Raw genomic sequence first — 24,685 nt, 5'->3', positions numbered from 1 at the left:
AAAGGTGAGCATGACATGAAGGGTTGGTGGAGGAACTATGAAAAACATTCAAAATAGTGTCTAAGATTTACACCAGGTTTGTGTTAGTGGGATGAGTTCACTGGAGTTCTGCCCTGTCTGCCTCTGGCAGAAGGGAGGGTTCAGAGAGGAGGCTTGCTAAATTACCCCTCCATGATGGGAGGAAATTCAGAATTACTCTAGGTGAGGACTTTGCATCTTAATCTTTTTCATGATTTCAAATGAGCCTTGGGATTCAAAGGTCCTGAAGCCATAATTCAAACCTTGAAAAACCACAAGAAACAAGCTGAAAAATCACAAGATCTCAAAAATTAGTGTTTTGTTTATTTTCCTCCAAGCTTTTAGGGTATATTTGTGTAGAGTTCTTCTTTAAAATCACAGATGTTAAGAGTTGTTATTCAATAACAAAAACCATTAGATCCTCAAGTAGTCACTTGCCAGGATCAAGGTCCTCCAGAAGCACCCCAAATATCGCAAGGCAAGCAATAAAACCCTAGCAGCTGGCAGTGGTAGTTTTCAGATGGAAATCATGTGCTAGCCATTAGGTTGGGATGTGTTTCCCTGGCCATTGGGGGTTAATACCAGCTGAAATTCTAGTGAAACCTGGAGTGTTAATCCACATTAAGGAGATCTGAGGAAAGCAAGTGCCTTAATCCCCGCAAACCCAGTGATAAAGTTGTTACTGCCTGCCTACATGGACCATTCATCTGGGCATCAGATGAACTAGTCGGGATAGAAGAAGACTCCCCCCAAAAAAGTATAGAATGATCTTTCCTTTGTGTTTCCCCTTAAATTCCAGCAAGTATTACAGGAAATCCAGAATTTAGCTGAGAGAAACTGCATAGACCTGCTTTCTCAGATTGTACTTACTTTTGTGTGTGTTTATCTTCTATCTACTGCACCATCAGGACTACTGAAAAATAAATCCAATCACTTCCTGGTCTAAGTTTATGGTGTGTTCCCACCCCTCAGTTTTACTGGTTAGGCTCCACAGAACAAATTCTGATTCAACTCCTAGGAAGGCCCAAGACCCACCTCCCACAAGCGACTTGTGTTTTGTCACTCACTAGACATCTGCAGCAGCAAAGGACATTGGGGCACAAATATGATGCGTCTGGGTAAACGCAAGAGTCAGCTCTTAAAGCTGGAGTTCAGAGAGATCTCTTTCATTCATCCATGGGAGAAGGCCTCATTATAATTGTTCAAGCCTGACTGGATTACATCACTTTCCCCCTCATTTCACTCCCTCCCCACTTGCCTCCCTCCTTTTATTTACACCCCTTGTTCGGCGGCAGCGTTGAGCAGGGGCTGCCTTAATGATGCATGCTGATCACTTCATTCCCTGTTACACCCCCATTGCCTCCCCCAGCGCTTTGAAGCGTGCTCAGGTCTCAGGCTCCAGTTCAGAGGTCACTTTGTTTATTTATGCAAAGCTGGCTCATCTGTGAAATGGGGCTTTCAAGGCCTCTGACATCAAAGACTCCAAAGCTGGTCCCATCAAGTCAGAGCAGGGACGGGCCTTGCATTATAACAAATTAAAGCAACTTTGTGAATCATAGAGAAATATTATGGCTAGATATTTGCTTCAAAAAATTGGGCTGTTGTTTTGACTCGCGGTTGGATGCTCGGCACATAGTATTGGCCTGAAAACCAGTCATATGGCTAAAACACGAAGCCTTCATGGAGAGTCTGTGGGTAAATAAAATTTGATACCGGCTCGGTAACAGTCTGTGAATATTTCCCATCAGTTTCTCTCAGAGCCGGACCGTTATGAAGAATTTTCCATTTGTTTTAACTTTTAAGAGGGAATGGAACAATTCTGCTATGGTAATAAACAGTAACTATACCTCACTTATGTGCACTCTTTCTCCCATAGGATCCCCAAAGTGTTTTGTCAATTGGAGTTACATACAGAAATCCCTTTCCTGCAGAAATCCAGCCTGCTTTGGGACAGGGGCTAGACGAAAAAGACGCATGGCAGGCAAATTGAGCTTTCTGGGATGAGAAAGGGCAATTTGGCCCATGATGTCAGCAATGATAATCAGGGCCTCATACACCCAGACATGCCTAGTCTCAAGCCAATCCCATGACTGCCTCTTTCAGCCTGGCCACACACTTCCCCAGCACAGCACAGCATCTCAATCCTGTGGCATCTCAGATCTAGGAGCCAGCTTGGAACGAGATCCTGAAGCAAGACGCAGTGGCAGCTGGGGATCATGCCATTGGGATGACATTCCTGAACAGCGGGTTGATACCTCTGGACCCATCCCGGCCCTGGCCTGTATGGCCAGGTGCAGTATTTGAAGGGGAAAGGGCTACATGAGTTTGTCCCGCATCTCCAAGTCTATCACCTGACATGATATCGGAGCCTTCCACTTCAGGTTTCTTGACCAGCCAGCATGCTTTGTAACACCATGGAACCAAATTGTACAGTGAGGGCACCTAAATCATGCAGATGTTTTATTAGCTTCAGATACTCATCACATAAAATTAGTCAGTGATTATTTTTCAAGGCAGGTTTTCCACTTCGTCTTCCAACTGGCTGCTCTCCTAAGCCTGTGATACTGTCCAAGAAGTCCAGTACAGGATGACCTTCCAATATAGGTCACAGAAAAGGGAGCTTATAGGAAACTTCAGCAGCTCATCCTTCTTAGTACTGCCTCTTGCGGTAATCTGCTGGCAGCAAAGCTGGCAAGGCAGCATAGCTGGTCCCCGCTGCCCTTTGGCTGCAGGCTGATTTTTTTGTATGTACTTATCACCCTGACCTGCCTGCCTCTGAGGGAGGTGACAAGAGCATGAGTAAGGAATTGGCTTATTAGGTCATTTTTGAACATAGCTAAGACTAATGTGATTTCTGTTACTAACTCGTCATTTTGTATGCTGTTCATACATATCTGAATGTGGCTCATTTTTTCAGGTCCACTCTCCGTCTAATAAGAATATTTTCAGGCCAGTTGCATTTGTAAAGCTTGGGGTGAAATGCAAACAGCAGGTCTTCAGATCTGGCACTATTAACCAGACTTCAGACTGCAGGTGTGGGCTGAACCAGATGTCTCTGAACTTTCAGGAAATTTGGCTTTGCTTTCAGTGTCATAGATCCCTCCCTAGGAGTGAGCAGGCTGACCAAAGTGTGTTTGTGGTACAGAAAGATATCCATCCTTGCTAGCACAGGGAATAGAACAACTGCAAAAGTGTTTCCCTATCCTAGAAAACCACTTGATATTAAAATTAAAAAAATAAGAAAGTTCTTCAAAACAGGGAGAAACAGATTCTTTCCATGCAGCCACAGTACTAACTTTGGATGCAGCAGGTGGAAGTCAAATCCTGGTGATGTCTCAATTAGACAGGGGTCTTCCATCCTAAGAGTGTTCCTGAGATATCTGTCTCCCACAGGGCTGTTCCACTGTATGTGACCATAAGCTCTTTTTTTGGCACTCTGAGACCACAGTTCAGAGCTTAAGACACTCATGCAAGGTGCAAGAGGGGAGGTTCAAATCCCTCTCTGAGTGCAGCAGAAGAGGGACTTGACCCAGGGTCACTCACATCCCAGGTTAACGCTTTATCGTTATATCGCTGGCTATTCTGCTGCCTCACTCACACTTTTGATCGGGGATTCCTGAACTTCAGGGAATCTTCCCAAAATGAGTTTCATCCAATTTCTGGATCTCATGAGTCAGCTGTTTTTCTTACAGTTGTCAAGTGTGAGTGCGCTCAGATGCAGTGATGCAGAAGGTAGGAGCGCAATTCCCTGCATGTTGCAGCTGGAAGGGAGACTGCTGTAACATCCCTTCCCCAAAGTAGAGTAGTTTTGCTCTACATGAGTTTCCATGTTTATGACATTTCCCCACCACCACCAAAACTTCTGCTATGTGTTATTAACGCTACCACATTCCTAACAAAAGTGAAACCGGTTCCAATGGATCTAAACCAATATGTCTAAATGCACGCAGTTACTTATTTCAGTCTTACTCCTCCACCAAATTATCTATTTCATATTCAGCATGGTGGCATTGGTTATCCTGATCTCTTCCCCCCAAAATTATTTTTTCTGGGTTTAGGAGGTTACTCTGCAGGTTTGCGATTTGGCAGGCTAACAACCGAAGAAACATCTTTAAAGGATCAAACAAATTCAGAGCAATTTTACTTACATCAAAAGCTTGGCAGCATGTCAAGAGGTGTTGAGAACACCAGTCAGTCCTTGTGCGTAGGCAGGAGGAGCGCACATGGGCTGACATACTGTAACATGAGGCAGGAGGTAAGGGAGGATATACTGCTCTTTGTACATCAAGCTGAGTAGGATTAAGATATAATTGACAGAACATCGCCACTTAAACATCTTAACCACTTTTAAGATATTCGGCAGTTAACAATGGGCAGGAATCCTACATCTCTGACCACAGTTTTTCTTTCTCCATTACCCAGGACATTTTTCTAATTGTGCTAAAGGATTTACTAAGTTCTCTGTCAGAGAGCATCCAAGATTTCATTTGTAGCACTACTGATATTTATGTGAAAAATTGTACAAGTGCCAGAAGATAATCGATTCAGTATTTTGACTGAAAGGAGTCAATCTGTCACATGCAAGTCATCACATATAATGGGTATGTTTGTATTCCCTGCTTTCGGCTTGCCAAAGCTGTAAAAATATATTAGTAAAACGCAGCACGTGGGTTACCCGTCTCCTCTGTTACACAGGCTGCGGGCCAGCCTTGGCAGAGTCTGGACAGTATGTTTGCACTCACAAAACTGTGCAAGAGTTGACGTTTCCTGAGTGTGACTGTGTTTCGCGCTGCTCCCCTGTGGTTTGAGCTGGGAGCTGGCTGGAGCCCCCGGGAAAGTCTCCGGGTTTCCAGGGATGGATGGAGGGCAAGAGGGAGGTGGGAAGGGGCAGTCAGCTGGAGTGAGCTGCCCAAGTAAGAGCGCGGTGTGCTGCTGCCCTGAAAGTTTTCGTTTCCCCTCAAAGCGACAGCTGCACATACCTCCAGGGAAACTGTGCTGAAGTAACCGCAAGGAGAAGGGAAAAATCTGTCAGGGGCGAGGGGGGACAAACCCATATGGCATTGCACCCTCTTTGCTTAAGGGACAGCGGCAAAGGAGTTCGGAGCATGTGTTGGCATAAAATGCCCCATGCTGAAGAGATTGGTTGATTTTCCAAAAGAGTGGAAACTGGGGTGAGGATGGGATTAAATGCACATTCTTCTCTCATAAAGACTGCACGCAAGTTTATGCACTAAGCACTGTTTAAGCACAACCCAGCTTCTGAAATGACTGTAAAAAGCTCTACTATTTGTATATTTGGGGGGGGGGGGGGGGGGGGGGGGGGGGCTGCTCATGTATATGCTAAGTTTTTCCTCTCTGCTGCAGAGATTACAGCAAGAAATTTCTTCTCTTTTGCTCATGAGACCTCTTCCTTATGGGTTTTAGGAGCTGGACATGTGGAGGGATTCATTCCTTAGGTCAGGTGTTTTCACTTCTCTTGATTTTTATGTTTTTTATGCCACTGCAGAGCAGTTCCTTACTGAGGTGAACTTTTCCCAGCTTTCACTGACCTATCTCTGAAAATCAAACTTCATGCACTTCAGTGCACTTCAGCTAGGAGCTGAGTAGCTCTTGGTCAAGATCTTCACCTCACATCCAGCTGCTGTATGGGGCTGAGCCACCTGTACAGCTCAGAAGTAGCCTTGGAAGAGCCATACCTTGCTGCATCATCACCCATAGGTGCCCAAAGTCCCTCAGGTGGACTTCCCTCCTGGTGTGATGCATTGCTATAGAAGGATGCGCTGAGCTGAGCACTTGTGCAGTAGAGGTCAGGCTGTTCCTGGAGGAGGAAAAAACTTCACATCTGGGCACTGCAGAGGTGTGAGGCCACCAGCACCGCCCAGGGTACACAAAGAGGCTCAGAGCACTCCCCTGCTCCCTCAGCCCTCGTGGAGACCTTCTAGGTGGCCACATCACAGCGGCAATTCGAGGTGGGGACTGCTGGAGAGGTGGGGGTTTCACCTTTCTATTTCACCTAGCACTACAGGGCACAGAGTTGAGACCTTGATGCTGCTCTGTGGTAGTGGTATAGACAACTAGAGTGGTAAGGGACAAAGTGGTGTGTTGTCGATACAGGTGGATGGGTGGTCTTAATTAAGATAACAAAAAGCACAAACAGCTTTTCAATTCAACATTGCTTTCTCCAGCCATAGCTTTGCATTCAGTATCCCTTGAGGGCTCATTTGACCCCAGACCTGCTTGCTTTCCTGATTTTGTATGCAAGCTGAAAGGAGAATTAGTGGCCCTAATTCCACTACCTTTACTCTGTGTGACTGATCACATAAGTCTTCCCACACCTCTTACGTTTAATTAGCTGTAATTTTGATTTATACCATTATTTGCATAGAAGGTACAACAGATCAGCTCCTCCTAGGGAACAGCAACCTGTAAACATAAACAAAGAGGCTTTTGTCAGCTATTAATGGAAACATTGATTAATCTCCCATTGCTTTGGTAGCCTGCCGAAAAGCCCATAAAGCAGCAAACTAAATTGTTCATTAAACTAACCAGGCTGTAAGTGCCAGGATGTGGATGCAAATGTATGTTGAGTGTGTTTCAGCTGGAAATGCAAACTCCTGTTATCATACTGCTGCACTGCAGGAGACCTTCTTAACATCTTCCCTTTCCTTTCCTTTGCAGATGATGCCAGCTCAGGAAAGGATAGCCAGGTACCTGAAGGCTCCAATGGAGAATATGAAGATCATTCTGGGAAGCAATGGGGTAAGGAGCAGTGTATATTTTTGGTTTTCCTTGGTTCTTGGTTCAGTGCTGTTCATGCGGCACATTTCTCAGTTGCTGAGGGAAAGGAAAGGCAGAGCGACTGGAGTGAGTTCTCCCTACAGATGGTCAAATAATAAACAGAGCGTCAGCTGAACATGTCGGTGTGAATGGATCCCATCCAAGGGTCCTTCTGTGAAATGCAGCCCGTGGTCCGCTCTAGGGCCCCCTGCCATATACCCCAGCATGGTTCTCCCTTGCATTTGTTTTTCTGGGCAGTGACTTTCTTTTGCATGTGCAGCTATTATAGCTTTCATAGACTCCCTATAAAAGGCATACTGACTTTTACAGGAGTATTTCCAAAAGCCTTCGGTGCCAACATAACACTGCTCCCACTGAGGGCAAATGGGAGGTCTGACTTCACTTCAGGAGAATTAGCATTAGGCCAAAGCTGAGTATTTTTTAAAATTACCCTCTCTTTTAGACACCTGCATGAACTCTAAGCCCTGGACTGTTCAAGCATAGGATTTTGATGCTGTTGCAGAGCTTTGGGGAACTGCTAAAATCTCACTTGGAATAGGTTCTGAATCACCGCAAGACTTGCAGGTCCAAAGTTTGGTCCAAGCACTCCTTGAAGGACAATAAGTTGTCAGGCTGATGCCAAACAGCTTTTGGCCATTACCGACAGGAGTGAGATGTGAGTTTATAACCTCAAGGGATGAAGCACAGCATTTCCATTTTGCTCTTGCAGTACATACCTCCTTTTAATATAATACAGAGATGGCTTTGTACCACATTCGTGGCCAGGGAGTAACCTCATAGCGATGGTAGGGGTGGAACCTGTCAAGGTTTCACCGTATGAGTCCCCACCACTTGAGCTGAGGCCAGTTTACTGCAGGAGCTGGCAAACAAGGGATGTGGTGTGCTGTGGTGTAGTGCAGTCCACACCTGGAGGAGGCAGTACCATAATAGCTTTGAATTACAGATTCCTCTTAGACTGAGCTTGCTCTGGGAGAGGAAGGACGCCACTCATTCCAGAAAAGGATGAGAACATTTTAGAGCTAGAAAAAGGGTAGCTTAGATAAACTCCACGTCAGGAGTCCTTCAGGAGGGATTCAGCAGCTAGCAAGAGAAGTTGCCATCTCTCAACTCTTCATTACCCTCATGGAGATAGAGCGGACATTGAATGCCATGGCAGATGTATTCCTGGTAGAGCTAGTGAATGACGATCAATACAGCAATAATATTATGAAAAAGATGTAAGCACTCCTAAAATTATTAGTCATTGACAACCTCATATCAGATTGTGTCTTACTCTGTTCTGCCCTGGCTCAGTCCTTCTTTGTGCTGCAGAGTGTTCCTGCACCTCTGCTTTCTTCCCTTTCCCTCCTTCCCTCCTGTCTCCTCTCCCCAAGCAGGGAAATGGCTGGGGCTGGCCACACACCCACCCAAGCCCTTTCCATCCAGCAGTGTTCACCAGCAAAGTGCTTCTGTGAGCTGGTGTGCAGGGAGGGTTAGTGTGTGCGTCTGCAGGTCTCTGGAGGATAATAGGTGAAGGAGCAGTTTGTGTTTGCAGAGTCCTGGGCCTTAGAGAAGTGGGAGAGGAGCAGCATGGTAAAAAACCCCCTCCACTTTGCTTTCCAGCTACCATCATGGAGTGGTATTGTTGGGGAAAGCTCCTGCCCCCACCAAGAGCAGGGAGCTGATATGGGGAAAGATAGATACCTCCATCCATGTCCTCCCACAACTGACTGAGCTCTTACCCAAAAGATTTGAAAGTATTTCAATACTTAGTCGTATCATGACACCTTTTTGTATAAGTATCATGAACTCTGGAAGTGGTACTGACCGTCACTATGTGGAGGCAAACGTGGTGGATGGCAGCAGCCTACATCTTTTAGCTGAACACCTCAGTTTGTATGAGCAACAGCTGACAGGAGCCTCTGGGACTAATCCGTGCACCTCAAGGTGTCCTGTGGGGCGAGGAGACTGCTGAATTCCTTCCCAGGTCTTTGTGCCAGCAGTCTTCTGTTTCATTTAATTTTCATTAGCTTGAATAAATCTTCATGGTAAACAGCATTTCAGCAAGGAACCCGTACACAACACTGTCTCCTTGTCCCCATCCACTTGTGTTTTCCCTTGCTCTTGTGTGTGGCATAATTTATACTGTGCAAATGGGCGGTTCATGTTTATGAAGCAAACGCCAAGTGATGTGGAGGAGAACAAGCATATGAAGTATAAATAACACAGAGGCACTTTGTGATGGCCTTTGCTGGCACTCCAACAAGCAAAACTTCTGTAAATGGTACAGATTTGGGGCAGACATTTACTAGCACCAACTCCAAAGAGACTTTTTCTGACTCTCACACTGCTGCTTCTCCCTCTTTCTCCTTTGTGCTTGCTTGGTCTCTTTTTGTCTCTCGTGTGTGTGTCTGTGTCTTTCTCCTTTTTTGTTAACTGGCTTTTCTAAACTTGTCCAGTTCAGACTTTTGTCAAGGAAACATTCAGGACTGTGTAAAAGGCATCCGGTTTCAGCATATTGCATGCAGCCTGGAGTAGCTTTTGAGACCACATAATTACTTAACCTTCTTTAAACAGAAGAAAGAAAGACAGAAAGAGCCAAAGAAGTTTAGCTTTACCTGTAGTTTGGTATGTATCTGGGCAACAATGTAGAAGAGGTGAATGCAAAGCTCCAGACAGATTCATGGGAATCGCACTGGGAGGAAAGCCAGAAATGTTAGAGGCCTGCTTTTTTGGGAGGAAAGAGGGTTTCTGTCTTGCAATACCCTTACTGAGCAGGGACACCAAGTCCTTCTGAAATATTGCTGTGGAAGCAGGGAAGCAAGAACTTAGCCTCACTCACTTGGCTATTGACTCTGCATGGGCAGTGTGAACTGTCCTGGCTCCAACCTGCTCTTTGATATGTTAGTCCCAGCCCAGGAATCCCATCCAGCAAAGATCTACCCCTATCTGGACCTGCAGTTCCTGGTCTCGGAGTAAATAAATTACCACTTTATTAGAAGATAACCATTGAGGCCCATTTCACAGCTGGTTCTTAACCTCTCCATGCACCTTGCAGGCATTCACTCGATTTCCACAGTGACAGCCCTTATCAGCACGTCTCCCTTGGCTCAGACTTAAACTTCAGCATGTCATTGCTCACAACGTGCGGCTCTGACGGGGTTAATTGTCTCTCTGGGAAGGTGATTGTTTTTGCTGGGAGGGGACCTCCTCTTGCAGCAGACCCCCAAGGGAATACCCAGCAATTTACGCACCAGGACCTGTGGAGTGGATTAGTATGTCACACTTGCTGCTCAGCTGTCACGGCACAGACTTTCAGTGCCAGAGTTGCTCCGGTTCATTAGATTACACATGAAAGCCTCTGTAGAGAGAGTAAAGCATTTCTGAGCAAGCATTTGAAATAACATGAAATGGCTGGGACCCAAAGTGACAGCCAAGGGGGCAAGGAGGCAGATGGTTTCCCCTACAGAAAAGGACTCTGAAGAGAGGGGTATGCCAAAGGGTGTCTTCTTCCGAGAGGGAGGGATGTTGGGCAAGGCTGCAAGGGGGTGAGAACTAAGGCATATGTTCAGAGGGCAACGGCTGCCATTCCCCAGTGCTTGGCAAGAGGCGGCTGCAGGCCAGCCTCCTTCACCCAGCAAAGATCTGCTATAATGCACATCCCAGAGCTTCTGGCCCTCAGCCCTGGGCAGCAGGGCTGGCTTTGTAGCAGGGAGTCCCACCGTGCTGCCCTGTAGCAAACTTCCCTCATACCTGAAGCACAACCTTCTCATCTTGCTTTGGTGTGTTATGTGCTTCTGAGGTTGTGGCTGTCCAGTTGCCATTGGTGAAGGTCAGCGGCTGATGGGCATAATTCAACTCAATGTGCCACAGAGCAGGTCACTCATTACCAATTTCTCTTATTTCCCAAGAAAAGGATCAGGGAGGATTTACCAGGGGAGTGCAAAAATGCAGGGTGACTGCCCTTTGGGCTGAAGAGTAAGATCATGGCAAGCAAGAAACAGGGTTTAAAAGCAGGGAGAAACCTGTTGTGGAAATGCTGAATGGACTCAGAGGCTTTGCCAAAATTTAAAAAAAAAAAAAAAAAAAGGAAAGAGGTATATTTGTATATTTGGGAGGAGTGTTTTGGATGTAGGGGGAGAGAGGCAAGTGGGAGTCAGAAGTGGTGTTAATCTCGGCAGGAGGCTGCAGTTAGAAGTGCTCCTGGACTGGCATTGCATAATTAAAGTAACTGTGAGAAATTTGTAATTTCTTTTGAATTCTTCACTACAGGATACTATTAAGCAAGCTTTTCCCTTGCAACAGATCATGTTCTATTGTTTCAACTTTCTTAAAAGTTTTTGCAAAGATCTTTTTCTTTCTGTTGATTAGTTATACCAACTCGTGACTTTACAGGAAGACCCTCTGCAATGTCAGGAAAACTACCAGGTAGCCACCTGTTTTCCCTCTGAAATTCTGACATAATCTGATTTAAAGTTAGGTGCAGTCGAGAGTATAAATTCCAGATTTTGCCAGGTGAGGATCTTGCATTTCTCTAGCGTTCTTGTCACTACCTTTAGAAATATTGGTGATTTCCCTGCTAAGATAGGATGACTATCTTAACCCATGATTCTGTCCACCAGTAGCTATTGCTTCATCTTCTCCATTTTTGGGATGGACTGGCATGGGGTATCTTCTAGAAACAAAGTGAAGGGGTTTTTTTATTGAGTCTTTCCATTTATTTGTTTTCTTCTTTGGGTCTTTCAATGTGAATGCTTCATAAATTAATGTCGGATGAATCACATACATTTCAGTTCTGATCAACGTACCACAGTCTGGCATGCTTCTAAGACTTTGCTACATATTGAAAAGATATTGACCCTTCTCAAGTCCCATTAAAGCCAGTGAGAACTAAGGGGCAAAATACATCTTCAGAAAGCTTCAAGTGACCAGCAAAAGATTGAGAAAATGGCCAGCCTCACAGGAGTCTGAGGTTTTTCCTTTGGTCTTGGCTCAGGGTTTGCATTCGTGGCATTGAATATGGTAACAATTATAATGTGATTATGGGGCCGCATTTTGCCTTCAGCTGCACTAGCGTGATTTTGGTATTATTTCGTGAGATGGTCTGGCGCAGTTGCATTACAGACACTGAGAAATGCCAGGGTTGTGCTATGCAGAAGGCTAATGCGGTGGCCATACAGTCCAGTAGACATTCCAATGCATCAGGCTGGATAGTGCCTCCTTTCTAAGGAAATCAGTCTGAGCTGGCATGAGAGATAGTATGTATGGGGCTGCCGGGTGCCTCTCAAGCAAATTTGGCCATAACACTTGACAGCGGTATCCTTCTTTGCATGCCCTTTGCTCACCACAGTCAATTTTTCATGCCTTTTTCAGCCCGGCCCAGGTTCACACAGCCTGCCAAGATGAGACGGAGAGTGATCGCCCGTCCTGTCGGCAGCTCCATCCGCCTGAAGTGTGTGGCCAGCGGGAACCCACGGCCTGACATCACGTGGCTGAAGGACAACAAGCCCCTCACGCCCCAAGAGATTGGGGAGAACAAGAAGAAGAAGTGGACGCTGAACCTGAAGAACCTGAAGCCAGAGGATAGTGGGAAATACACCTGCCGAGTGTTCAACAAAGTTGGAGAAATCAACGCGACATACAAAGTTGAAGTAATCCGTAAGTGCAGCATCTGGGGTGGAAAGGCAGAGAGGGAACTTTGGGAAGGGGGCTGGCTGAGTAAAGAGAGCATGATGGCAACTGTGCAGTGCCAATAGCTGGACACAGAAATTGGGAAATGTTAAAAACATCAGCAGAGACAGAGAAAACGTTACTGAAACTAGAATAAACCTAACCCCTGCAGCAACAATACAATTTAGTAGGTGAAATGAGAAGAGATACTTGGGAAACAGTCATCTCTAAGGGCACACCTGCGTGGTAAAAGTTCACCATTGCCCAGTTAAGTCTTACACTACCAACAGAGTCAATTCAAGGGCAGATTGAGCACTAGCTGAGAAAGCCCTTTCATATACCATAGAGGAGGGGTGGGAATATTTAGAATGGCCCAGATTACTCTGTCACAGTGGTAATAGGGTAAAACCAATTAATTGAAAATTTAGTGTAGATAGCTGTAATAGGAGGCCTACTTCATTAGAGAAGTTTCCCAAGGGAATTAGCAGAAATCTTATGACTAGATTAGCCAGACAAGGCTTTAGGGCCAGATTTTAAAAAAAACATATGGACATCTGCAGGTTCAGGTGGGTACAAATGGGGTACTAAAAAAAATTTTTAAATCCCACTAGGGTCCTGTCTGTATCTTTAGATCCCTGCATAGCTTTAAAGATTCAGCCCTTAGAAGATGAGCTGGGGGGGGATTATCTGGCATTGTGATGGGGTAAATTGCTCTTCTTACTGCCTAACTATTCTGATTCTTGGTCTCTAATCTCCTGTTTCCCCTATTATTACTGAAGATAATTATACCCAAATCCTACCTAAGTCTACCAGAGAAGAGCTCTTATTCTTAAATCATCATGCTTTGTCTATGACATCATCATAAGTTGTCATGGAAATGATTACAGAGCAGCCAACTGAAGAAAGTGGAGAAGATGAGCTAAGTGGAGGGAAGACTGAATAGCCTTTATTAATGAGGAGCAGGGGCATAGAGGGCTATTTCCAGCCACATGGAAAGCACATTGTTTGTCTGTCTGTGCATACATTTTAGCATGAGAAAGTTTATCCCAGTGTGAAAGATTGTTCTTAAAGGTAAAGATCTGTTCTCTGATAAGTCCTTTCTCCAGAATCACAGGAATTAAAAGCACATGTGGGGAGCTCTGTTGGGCTCCGAAGGCACAAACCTGCTGGACATCTGGGATTGATAAAGATGCAGCTGTGTGGAGACAGTAAAAACATGTGTTTACACTAAAACCAGGAGCAGAGACAGGGAAATGAATCAAGCCCCATCCTAATGGCAGCTGTGGCATTTTCACTTCATCAAAACCAGACAGCACCAGGAACAAACCCCTTTCTGTGTCCCTGTTTATCTTGGTTTTTATCAACTTAAAGATGTATGTAACCTTTGTTTTCATTAGCTTTTGCTGGCTAGGAGTGAAAACAGTAACCAAAGCTGGAACCCAAGTCAAGGAGATAAGGGCATTAAGCAGTTTTCAGATGTCTTTCTATTTTTAACATCATTCTGTGGAGCATTTCAGGTTTTATTCAATTTCCTCCTTTTTTTTTCCCCACTGAGCCTCCACTCCTAAGTCTGTCCTGCTTATCTGAGTCTCAGTCTCCCCAGCTGTGATTCCTGTGTGTACTCACAAGGCAAAGTCTATAGAGACCACTGTGGTATTTTTGTTTCCCAAGCACATCTTTAGAGCCTTCATTATTGAAAGTATCCTGAGTTTTTGAAAGAGGGTCCATTGTTCCTCCCTTTCACCCCAAAGCCAGTGCTGGTGGGAGCTGATTTGTTACATCCTCAATCCAACAGTGTTTGCCGTCAAAAGCAGTTGATGATTGCCAGCAGTTACCACCCACAGTGATACCATAATTTCTCTCTGTGCCTAGGATAGAGGTTTGCTGTACCTCCTTGGCTGGAAACTGTGACTGATTTCTCTGATGCTAGCACTAAAAAAAGTCCGAACATTCCTCACAATGAGGGAAATATTTTTCCTTTAACTTTATGTGGTGTTGACACAACCTAAGGCTTACAATCATGCTGGAAAGGATGGTCTTGTGAACCCCTCCCGTTTGATTTCCTTTCTTACCATCTTGTTTCCTTCATCGGCTGAGACGAGGCAAAAATTTTGTGAGAAAGGAAAGATTGTTATTTGGTTTTGTTATTTGAAAGATGTTGTTATTTGAAAAACAAAAGGCTTCTGGGCTCTTCCTCCACAAAAATGTGTCCATAGTGAGTGTGGGAACCATTAGACTGAAGAAAGGAATAATAAAAGTAGTGGGATGAGGATGAAGTGAAGATCTTCCTCACCTGTAGTGCTTGTGGTCTCAGCTCCCCCAGCAGTGGATGACATGGCATGGGATGGCTTCCAGTAGAGTTTGGTCCCTGTGGGCATCTACAAGGCCCAGCAACAGAAATGACAGATATCTCCTGAAGGACTCCCAGACAACAGATGAGACAATATCCACAGCCTGCCCTGGCTGCCATTCGTCTCGGGGGGGGAGCTTTTCCCATCCAATTTTGTCTGTCCTTAGGGAACATCTGGGAAGACCAAAAGGAGAAGGAACATCTCTTATCCCCCCTCACTGTCCTCAGACAGGGTAGACACAGTGGTTCTAGTGTGGACTGTCAATATATATGTACTTGTAAATAATCTGGTAAAAAAATGAGGTTGGATGTGAGAATACACAAGGTTGTGTCATATTCACCTGTAAATTACACTCTACCAGACATGGTGGTAAGATACGTAACATCACAGAATGGCTGGAGGTTATCTGGTCCAATCCTCCTTGCTCAAGTAAGACCACCTAGAGCTGGTTGGCCAGGATCATGTCCAGGCAGCTTTTGAATATCACCAAGAATGGAGACTCCACCATCTCTGAGCAACCTGTGCCAGTTCTGGGTCACCCTCACAGTCAAAAAGTGTTTCCTGATGTTCAGAAGGAACCTCCCATGTTTCAGTTTGTGGTCATTGCCTCTGGCCCTGTCACTGGACACCACTGAAAAGAGCCTGGCTTCATCTTCTTTACACTCTCTTTTAGATATTTATAAACATTGATAAGACATTATCAGAGTCAGTATCAAGTGAGCATTTACAATGAAATAATCCACTTCATTTGTGTTCAGACTCGTACTGCTGCCAAAATTTAATCCTGAAATGGGTGTTGGCCTTCTTGACTACTCTCAGGTCATTTGTCTTCCTCTGGTCAAGAATCAGTAAAATCACTGCAGCCTCTGATCCTGTAGGTCAAGGTACATCATTAAGATCCTGTTATTCTGGCATATGGTCCCTGAGACACGGGGTTTAGTGGGAGTGCAAGGAAGGATGGCCCCTTTTGTCATCTCATAGCTGCAGCGTACAGCAAGGGACTGGGGAAATTCAGCAGTCCAAACTGGACTTAAAATACTTGCCAAAGAGCAGAAAGGTCAGGTCTGACTTGTGTGGTGTCAGGTAATACCACCACAAACTGGGTACCCAAATATAAATGCTTCATGAATGACCTGAGAGAGCAGAAACACAGAAAAGACAGAAAAACCTTCTATAGGAGATTCTTAGAACCCTGTTTGCTTAGCAGTTAGGAGGGTTGTTCAGTGTACAGAAGAGAGGGCTGAAGAAAATCTTCCAAAATATAAGGGCTAAGAGGGAGAGCAAACTTTTCTCCAGGTCTGATGCACATAGAGTAAGTAACTTCCTTGTTAGAAACAGGAAGATTCAGATTGAGCATGAGAAAAGAGTTGATAAACCTCAGGCAATGGAGGACATGTCTGGAGAGACTGAAGAGTATCTACCTTATGAGGCTTTGGCAGAGGTTGGGCAAATTTTTGTCAGGAGAGGTTGCAGAAATCTCAGCCTGCCTTGGGGCAGGGAGTTGGTCTAGACAATTTTTTTGCATCCCTCCTACACCTTTTTCCTATGTTTCTGCAATCACAAGTTAATGCGATTGACAAACATCTCTTTCCATGGGGCTCCCTGTGTTTTTGTGCAGAGAGGACGAGGTCCAAGCCCATCCTGACAGGGACGCACCCTGTCAACACGACGGTAGACTATGGTGGGACCACGTCCTTCCAGTGCAAAGTCCGCAGCGATGTCAAACCTGTCATCCAGTGGCTGAAAAGGGTGGAGTATGGCACAGAGAGCAAGTACAACTCAACCATCGACGTTGGGGGACAGAAGTTTGTTGTGCTGCCCACGGGGGAGGTCTGGTCCCGTCCCGATGGTTCCTACCTGAACAAACTGATGATTACTCGAGCCAAGGAAGAAGATGCAGGGATGTACATTTGCCTAGGAGCGAATACCATGGGCTACAGCTTTCGCAGTGCTTTTCTCACAGTCCTGCCAGGTGAGTTATGCCTTTTTTCCCCCCATCTGAACCAATAGTCTGCATCATGGCGTTTATTAACACAACTACTGATGCCCTTTGGGCTCCATGGCCCTCTGTGATGCTGTGCTGATTTAGGCTAGCCCAGTTCTGATAAGAATGACTGAGGGACTAAATCAGCCCTGATTTAAATCAGCCCCTGCTGAAATCCTCTTGAGGATGTTTCCTTTCCTGCCTTCATGGGGAATAATAATTCCATCAAAGTGAAATAAAATGAATGATCTGCTCCTGTATGGAAGAGGAGCTTGGGAAAGGATACTACAGTTGCAAGCACTACGTGACTTCAGCAATAGGGTGCAGGATGTGAGAAGAGAACTGAATAGCCACACAGTTTGCAACCCCATTCCCTTACATTTCGCCTTTCTCTTGCTGTTATTTATATTGCTTTTACTGGTAAAAGGAAACAATGATACAAGCCCATAAAATGAGAAAAGAAGGAAAACTGTCCCGGTCACAAGGAAAGGAAAAGAATGAGTGTGAAAAAGAGAATGATTGAATAGTTAAATTCTTACCCAATGATCCCCTGGGGACCCTTGCACCAAACTCGCAGCTGCTGCCTTCTCTCCCCAGGCCTCAGAGCTGGTGGCCACATCGAACTGAGGCTGTATTGAGTGTGTTTGAGGCACACCGTCCTCGCTTTGTCATTTGTCCAGTGCCTCACCACACTCACAGTAAAGAATTTCTTCTTTATATCTAATCTAAATCTACTCTCTTTCAGTTTTAAAGCCAGAATTAGATACTGACAGCAGGTTGCCAAGTAAGAGAATGCTCTTAGAGTCATCTTCTGCATCCCTTAGATTTAGGACTAAACTCCAACTAGAAAGCCTGTCAATCCCAAGGAAAAGGCTGCATGGGTGGGATATAGCTCAAAGCCTCTGAGAGTTTCTGAACTATGAGAGTCTGATCCAGCTCCCACTGTGTCGTGGTTTAACCCCAGCCTGCAGCTAAGCCCCACGCAGCCGCTTACTCACTCCCCCACAGCGGGATGGGGGAGAGAACCAGACAAGTAAAAGTGCAAAACTCATGGGATGAGCTAAAGACAGTTTAATAAGTAAAGCAAAAGCCACGCACACAAGCAAAGCAAGACAAGGAATTCATTCCCCACTGCCCATGGGCAGGCAGGTGTTCAGCCATCTCCAGGAAAGCAGGGCTCCATCACGTGTAACGGTGACTTGGGAACACAAACGCCATCACTCTGAACGTCCCTCCCTTCCTCCTTCTCCCCCCACCTTTACATGCTGAGCATGACGTCATATGGTATGGAATGTCCCTTTGGTCCTGGGGATCAGCTGTCCCGGCTGTGTCCCCTCCCAACTCCCTGTGCACCCCCAGCTACTCGCTGGTGGGGTGGGGTGAGGAGCAGAGAAGCCCTTGGCTCTGTGTAAGCACTGCTCAGCAGTAATGAGAACATCCCTGTGTCATCAACACTGTTTTCAGTACAAATCCCAAACACAGCCCCGTACCAGCTACTGTGAAGAAAATTAACCCCATCCCAGCCAAAACCAGCACACACTGAAATCAGTGGGAGACTTTCCATTGCTTTAAATGGCTCTATAATGAGGCCTCATACCAGAACCAGAGCCTGCAGGCCTGTTGTTATTGGCAGTGACAAAGGAGAACTCAGCTTGCCCTCAGAGGCAAAGATGTGGTTGCAAGGCCATGAATTAGAAAAACATCATTTTGCTTGTAAATCTACCAGATTTGACATAGACAGCTCCGAAGAACAGTGTGGGTGATTATGAAAACACTTTCATTTCAGCCCAGCAGAGGATTTCTGCCAACCAACATGAAGACTGTTGTTTTCATAGTCAGCCGATGGGTCAGTTCTCTGATCCCATCTTGTTTTGAGCAGAGGACTGGACCGGATGACCTCCAGAGTCCCCTTCCAGCCTAAATTATTCTGTAATTTCCAGGTTTGGTGAATCAAAATTTTGTCTGTTGACATCAACAGTATAGGTCCTTCTGACTTCAAAGAGACCACATAGTATATATTTAATATTTCAAACTAGCTGTAGGATTATTTGTCAAGGAGACAAAAAGACATCAGCGCCTTAAAGAAGTTTGGCTCCAAAGTTAAGTGATACACGTTTGAATATAACAAATTGGGTGATCTGGATAGCCTGTGGTTTTCAAAGTTTCTTGAGTGTCTCCCGCAAGCTGAATTCTGTGCCTAGGTATTTTTCAGGGCTTTGGAAATCCCAGCTGGTAGCTATCTAGATGGAGAGTTTGATAGTTAGGATCCTACCCCAGGAATCCTTTTGGGTCTATAAATCAAGAGATCAGGCTGAGAAACTGAAGTGGCTGCCCAGGAATGTACAGGCTGCCAACAGCAGAGTGAGGAAGGGGGAGGTAGGTGTGAAAGATGCTGTCTGAAGCATCTTATCTCCTCCAGTAGCTGAGTTTGCTGTCCTGGGAAAGCCAACGGCAGCTCCAAAGAGACTAGTGGAGGTAGAGCCCATTTAGCACAGGGACGTGAACACACACTTCAGTGTCATGTGAACTTTCAGTTCTCCATTGGCTTGGGCACCAAGGAGGAGACACCAGCTCACCTATGTTCTTTCCCATCCTTCGTCCTTCTTCTCAGCCACACAAGAAACTCAAGACAACACCTCCAAAACACCACATTTGTGCTACCTGCCATGGTGGAGCGTTGCTGAGTAGCTCCATTATCGCTAGACAGGGATACTAAAGAGTGTCTAAAGCTCACGCAGACACAGAGGCAAGTGGGCAATGTGCTGTTGCTCTGCACAACCCGATCGTGCCTTCTGGGCTGCTGACATGGATGTATTACTGACACGTCCCATGTTGTGTCCTCCAATATGGGCAGTGAAGCACACTCCATCACAGAGTGAGGGTGTTAGGAAACTCTCTTGGGCTGTCTCTAGCATACCCATTAAAGCTTGGATAAGAAAGTTAAAAAATCCCCCAAAGACTCCCCTCCTGACCCCTAAACCAGAGAAAATGAGTTGTTTGTCCTTCCAGGAGCACTAAAAAGCAAAGCAGTTACCAAACATCATGTGCTGGCTTGATTTCTCCCTTGTTACTTGGTCTGGCAGGGTTGCCAGACAGCCTGTACAAAAGCCAGCCCAAGTGTGACATCTGTTTTGAATTCACTTTGCCTGCATTTAATTAACTCTTTCTGTCTCTCTCCTGCTGTGATGTCCAGATCCCAAGCCTCCAAGTGCACCTGTGCCCCCTTCCTCGGCCAGCAGCCTTCCCTGGCCCGTGATCATCGGCATCCCAGCCGGAGCAGTCTTCATTTTTGGGACGATCCTCTTGTGGCTTTGCCAGACCAAGAAGAAACCCTGCTCCCCACCAGCTGCTGCCCCCGTGCACCGGCCGCAGCCCCGGGACAGGATCTGCGTCTCCCAGGTCCCCGACAAAGACTGCATCTCCTCCATAAACTATGAGGAATATGTCGCCCAGCAGCAGCATTTGCTGTCCCAAGGGCCTGCACTCGCCCCGGCCATGGCATCCAAAATGTACCCAAAGATTTACACGGACATCCACACTCACACCCACTCGCACGTGGAAGGCAAAGTCCATCAGCACCAGCACATTCAGTACCAGTGCTAAGAGGGCGGCCATGTACAGTAGCTCGTTTGGGCTTTTCCTCGTGGTACCTCAGAAGAGACTGCTCAAGTCAGCTCACACTGCCAGCAATAGGCAAAACAGACAGAAAAGATTATATATATAATTTTAAATATATATATATACATATATATAATTGTATATGCGTGTGTGTATGTGTGTATATATATGTGTATATATCTATATCTATCTATATAAATATATATATAATAGAGAAAGACAGAGAGAGAAAAGAGATTTTTTTTTTTTTTTTAATTATTGCAATCAGGATGTAGCCGAGGAATAATGAAGGAACTTCACATCTCAGCAGAGAGGCAGCCAACCCCAAGAGCAGAGCCTTCCCGGATTTTTGAATCAAGGTGGCAACAAGTGAGACAGGACACAGGGATATGAACCACCACCTCCTTCCTTGTGTTGCTAAAAGGAACAAGAAGAGCAAGAGGCAAAGGTGGTGCTTTTCCAGACAGGCACCGCTGTTCCTGTGCCTCCTGCACATCACTTATTTTGGTGGGAAGCCCCCAAGACTGTCCCACTCAGGAGCATGCCGCAAAGCCTGTTCCCTCTGAGTGACTCAAGCTCTAAAGTACCTGAGGTTTAGTGCCAAACCAACTCACCTCTTCCAGGGAAAAAAAAATAAGGCAAGAGGGTCTGGAAAAATGAATTTCTATTCATGATATGAAATGCCGAATGCTTCTCAATCGCGGTCGTTTGGTCTGAAATGCTAGCTGAGCTGGTTTGTTTGATTCCTGCAACTTGAAGGCATCGTGTTTCCCATGGGGGGTTCTGCAGATCAAACCACAAGTGCTCCACTCCCAGGTCCTAGGACTTAGTGCCACTGCCAGGATAAAGGAAAGAAGGAAAGAGGAACATTGTACAGAACACCCTTATATTTATATTTAAGAAATAATAATAATTAATAATAATAATAATAATTGAACTGGTGAAGAAAGCAAAACACGCTGTACTTTGATGGCTCACAGTGACAAGCTACTGGATTTTCTACTTCAATGCAAAATACATGAACATATTAGAAAAAAGAGTAAGAAACAAAGAGAATGAAATAATAATCTTGTAGGAAAAAAATGCATTTGGGAAATATTCACCTAGGTTGTGTGTGGTTGTCCCCTCCCCTCAAATAACATTTTGGAAATGATACAACTTACTGCAGTTCAAACAACAGTAAGAAGAGAAAATAATTAAGGACCATATTAAATACCTATATGGACTGGAAATGAATCAATTGCAAATATAAAACCTTTGTAATTCTATATAGAGTTTAAACAGAAGTCATGTATATTTAATTTATTTTGTTAAACAAGAAAAAAAGTATGATATTTTCCTTGAAACAGGCATTTCTATACGTATTTTTGATCAAAGAAAATAAAGAATTTTTTTTTTTCAGGTTCTATAGATGCCATGCTCAGAATATGCTCCATGTAGCATGTGACCAGCCGTACTTGTAACCTGGAGGTCATCTCTCTGTATCCCTTTTCATACTAGCCACGTGTAATCTGCTAATGTCATCTCAAGTACTACTGGTGCCATCCTTTCCATCAAAAAAATGGCCTTTTCCACTGTTTAGATTCTGACTGTGAGGGTCTGCAGTGGCCAGATCGCTTCTCATGGACCCCTTGTCATCTTCAGCAGCAAAGCTCTCTGCTCACAGGCAAATCTGTTTCACTATACATTTTTTTGGGGGGTGGAGGAAGGAGGTTGCATTTGTTTTTTAAGTACAAACCTGCAGTGGGTTTCCTTTTTAAAGGAAATTTTGTAAATCAAAAGATAATAATTACTGAGCTTGTAAAATGAACTTCAGCCTCAGGGTGCTTGGGAGGGGAAAATAAATATGAAATGTAGGTGAAACACTTGATTTGTAAATGCAGCTGCTGAAGGAGCCAGCGAAGGGTGAGTTGGGTGCAGTAAGAGGAGCATGTGGGGAGCTGCGCCCCTCCAGGAAGGCTCCCACCTTTGTTTTGCTGCATGCCAAGGAGAGGCACCCAATCCTTTAGTGGCCAAATTTTTCTTTAAAGAAGGCAGGTTCAGCAGTGCTGCAACTGTTTGCTGTTCACTTGAGTTTCACTTAAAGTTCTCTGGTAAAAAAAAAAAAAAAAAAAAAAAAACAGAAAATTTGAACCATGCCAATTTTTAAGTTTGAAATTACTTCTTTCTCAAGCCTGTTCTGCGAAAGAGTTCTTCAGCAAAGCAGCTGCTCTGTTTAAAAGTGAAACACTTCATTTAACCCGAAACAAAACACTGCTTTAAGCTTTGCTTTTCTCTGAACTTTTCTGAAGGTATTTGCTCAGGGTTGACCTGCGGTGATTTTTCTGCTGGCTTGTTTGAATCACCAGCAAAACCAAACAGTTCCCTGTTTGCTCAGCCGTAGCGCTGTGAGATGGGGCCCCGATTCAGCAAAGCACATAAGCTCCTGCTTTCCTTCACCAACACATGCTGCTCCAAAAAGTCCATTTTTTGCCTTAGCCACCTGGATCAGTGGCTCCATCCCTGCCCACTGTGCCAGCGCTGGCTGGAGCCATCTGATAAGCCTGGGAAGGGGAGGAGAAGGAGGAGAAGCAGGAGGAGAAGTAGAAGAGGGAGACCTTCCTACTCACATGGAGGTTACCACTGGTGGTGTTGCAATAAAGCTCTGCATAGCACACTCCTCTGCTGCTTTCCTGTATGCTGTAGTAGGAAATCCATGTTACAACCTCTACAGGAAGACCATCCCTCACAATGATCATCCTGTAGATAATAAAGGAACTCATTGCTAATCTTTTTTTTTTTCTTTTTTCTTTTTTTTTTTTTTTTTCTGGAGGAGGGTGCAGCTACACCTTGTTAACACAAATTTATGAAGTCCATAAAAGCAAAATTCAGATCATGGGTATCTTTGTATGCATCCTCCCAGCTTCAGGGAGTCTTAAATACGAGCACTGAGGACTTTGTTCAGATATAAGGCATGATTTAGGCAGGAGTTCTTAATGGCTGTAGTTTATTGAGTCATTTCATTTAAAAAAAAAAAAATCTAAAAAGCCTTTATACACTAAGTGCATCACCTTTATTTTAAGAGGGCAGTAAGTGAATGCTTCCATGAAAGATACTGAGGGCTACATGTCATATCTCATACCTATGGGAAGCTACTTACTGCACCATAGGCTGTACCGAGCTCCTGCACGTTCCAGCAGCATTAGGGGCATGGCAGAGGGCAGGGTTCACCTGTAAGCCCGCAGCCCTCCTCTGCTCTCTGTGCCAGCGCTGCAGCGCGAGGACACTTCTGACACACGCTGTGATAGCAGTACTGATACCGGCTTCACAGGTGGAGGTGAACACTGGTTTTGTACGGTTCAGCCATAAGCAAACCCTAAGAGACTGCCCTACGGTACGTTTTCAAATGGCAGCTGTATTGCTCAGGGAGGATTAGTGGGTTAAAAGAAGTAATCCTGCATTTCCCATACAGCACAATCTTCCACGCTGAACATAACGCTCTCCACCAGTGCCTTCTACCCTTCGTTATCCAGCTCCATAGTGTTGTATCATGCAGTCAAAAACTTTACATATTGCCAGATATGCAGAAGGAATGGCTTCTTCCTGCCCTTTAAAGCTCCTGCCTTTAGACATAAATCTCTAGCGATGCTGATAGAGAGATTTCCAAAGGTAAACGCTGCAGTAAATCCACCCAGCATGGACAATGCAACGGCCGAACGCAGCTGCAGCTCTCAGCTACGGCACTGAGAAGACAGCTCTGGTTTTGGATGCGCCATGTGAGATGCTATAAAGGTCTTGATTTGCAGAAAGCTCGGGATGCTCATCCTGCCTTGGGTGTCAGCTCCCTCTTCAGCATCTCCTGCTGAGCACCCAAACTGGTGTGAAATTTTCTCCTAGGAAAATATCATCTTATGCCCTGTTTAAGCGCGTCTGTACATGTTGTCTGGGCCTTGTGCTGGCTTGCCATGCCTGGCGGGTGTTTTCAGGAGCTATTTTGCCTCCACGGGGTATCTGTAAGTGCTTTTAAGAGTCACTCTGCCCCATGCCCTACTGCATACCATTTATTTTTAGGGCTTGATTGTGCCTTGCGTGTACTGCAAAGTCTTCCTTAGACGAAATAAATTCAGTCAGGTACTGCTTATGTTTGAATTTGCTTTCCTTCAGTGGGACAAGGTTTGGACTCATCTGCATTCTTGAATAGAGCGTGTTTGAAAAGAAAACCATAGTCTTGCGATTAGCTACTGACCGTATTTTGAACACAGAAGATTTTTATGTTATATATAAGTAT

General features: G+C 45.1%; 1 protein-coding gene across 4 annotated transcripts in view; it reads left to right on the top strand.

Annotated features, from left to right (window-relative positions):
- FGFRL1 (fibroblast growth factor receptor like 1) overlaps positions 1-21,826 on the top strand; it is a 181,484-nt gene extending 159,658 nt beyond the window's left edge. For all 4 annotated transcript variants that reach the window (XM_075752732.1, XM_075752728.1, XM_075752733.1 and 1 more), the window contains 4 exons: positions 6,697-6,777; positions 12,169-12,453; positions 16,435-16,788; positions 19,994-21,826. In XM_075752732.1, the coding sequence (XP_075608847.1) occupies positions 6,697-6,777; positions 12,169-12,453; positions 16,435-16,788; positions 19,994-20,403 (1,130 nt within the window). In that variant the 3' untranslated portion in view covers positions 20,404-21,826. The remainder of the gene's footprint in view (positions 1-6,696; positions 6,778-12,168; positions 12,454-16,434; positions 16,789-19,993) is intronic.
- Positions 21,827-24,685: the final 2,859 nt, after the last annotated feature.

This window comes from Balearica regulorum, chromosome 4 (genome assembly GCF_011004875.1).
Source record: "Balearica regulorum gibbericeps isolate bBalReg1 chromosome 4, bBalReg1.pri, whole genome shotgun sequence".
NCBI classification, from domain to species: domain Eukaryota; kingdom Metazoa; phylum Chordata; class Aves; order Gruiformes; family Gruidae; genus Balearica; species Balearica regulorum.
The sequence above is the reverse complement of the archived record's forward strand: the minus strand, read 5'-3'. Positions and strand labels throughout refer to the sequence as shown.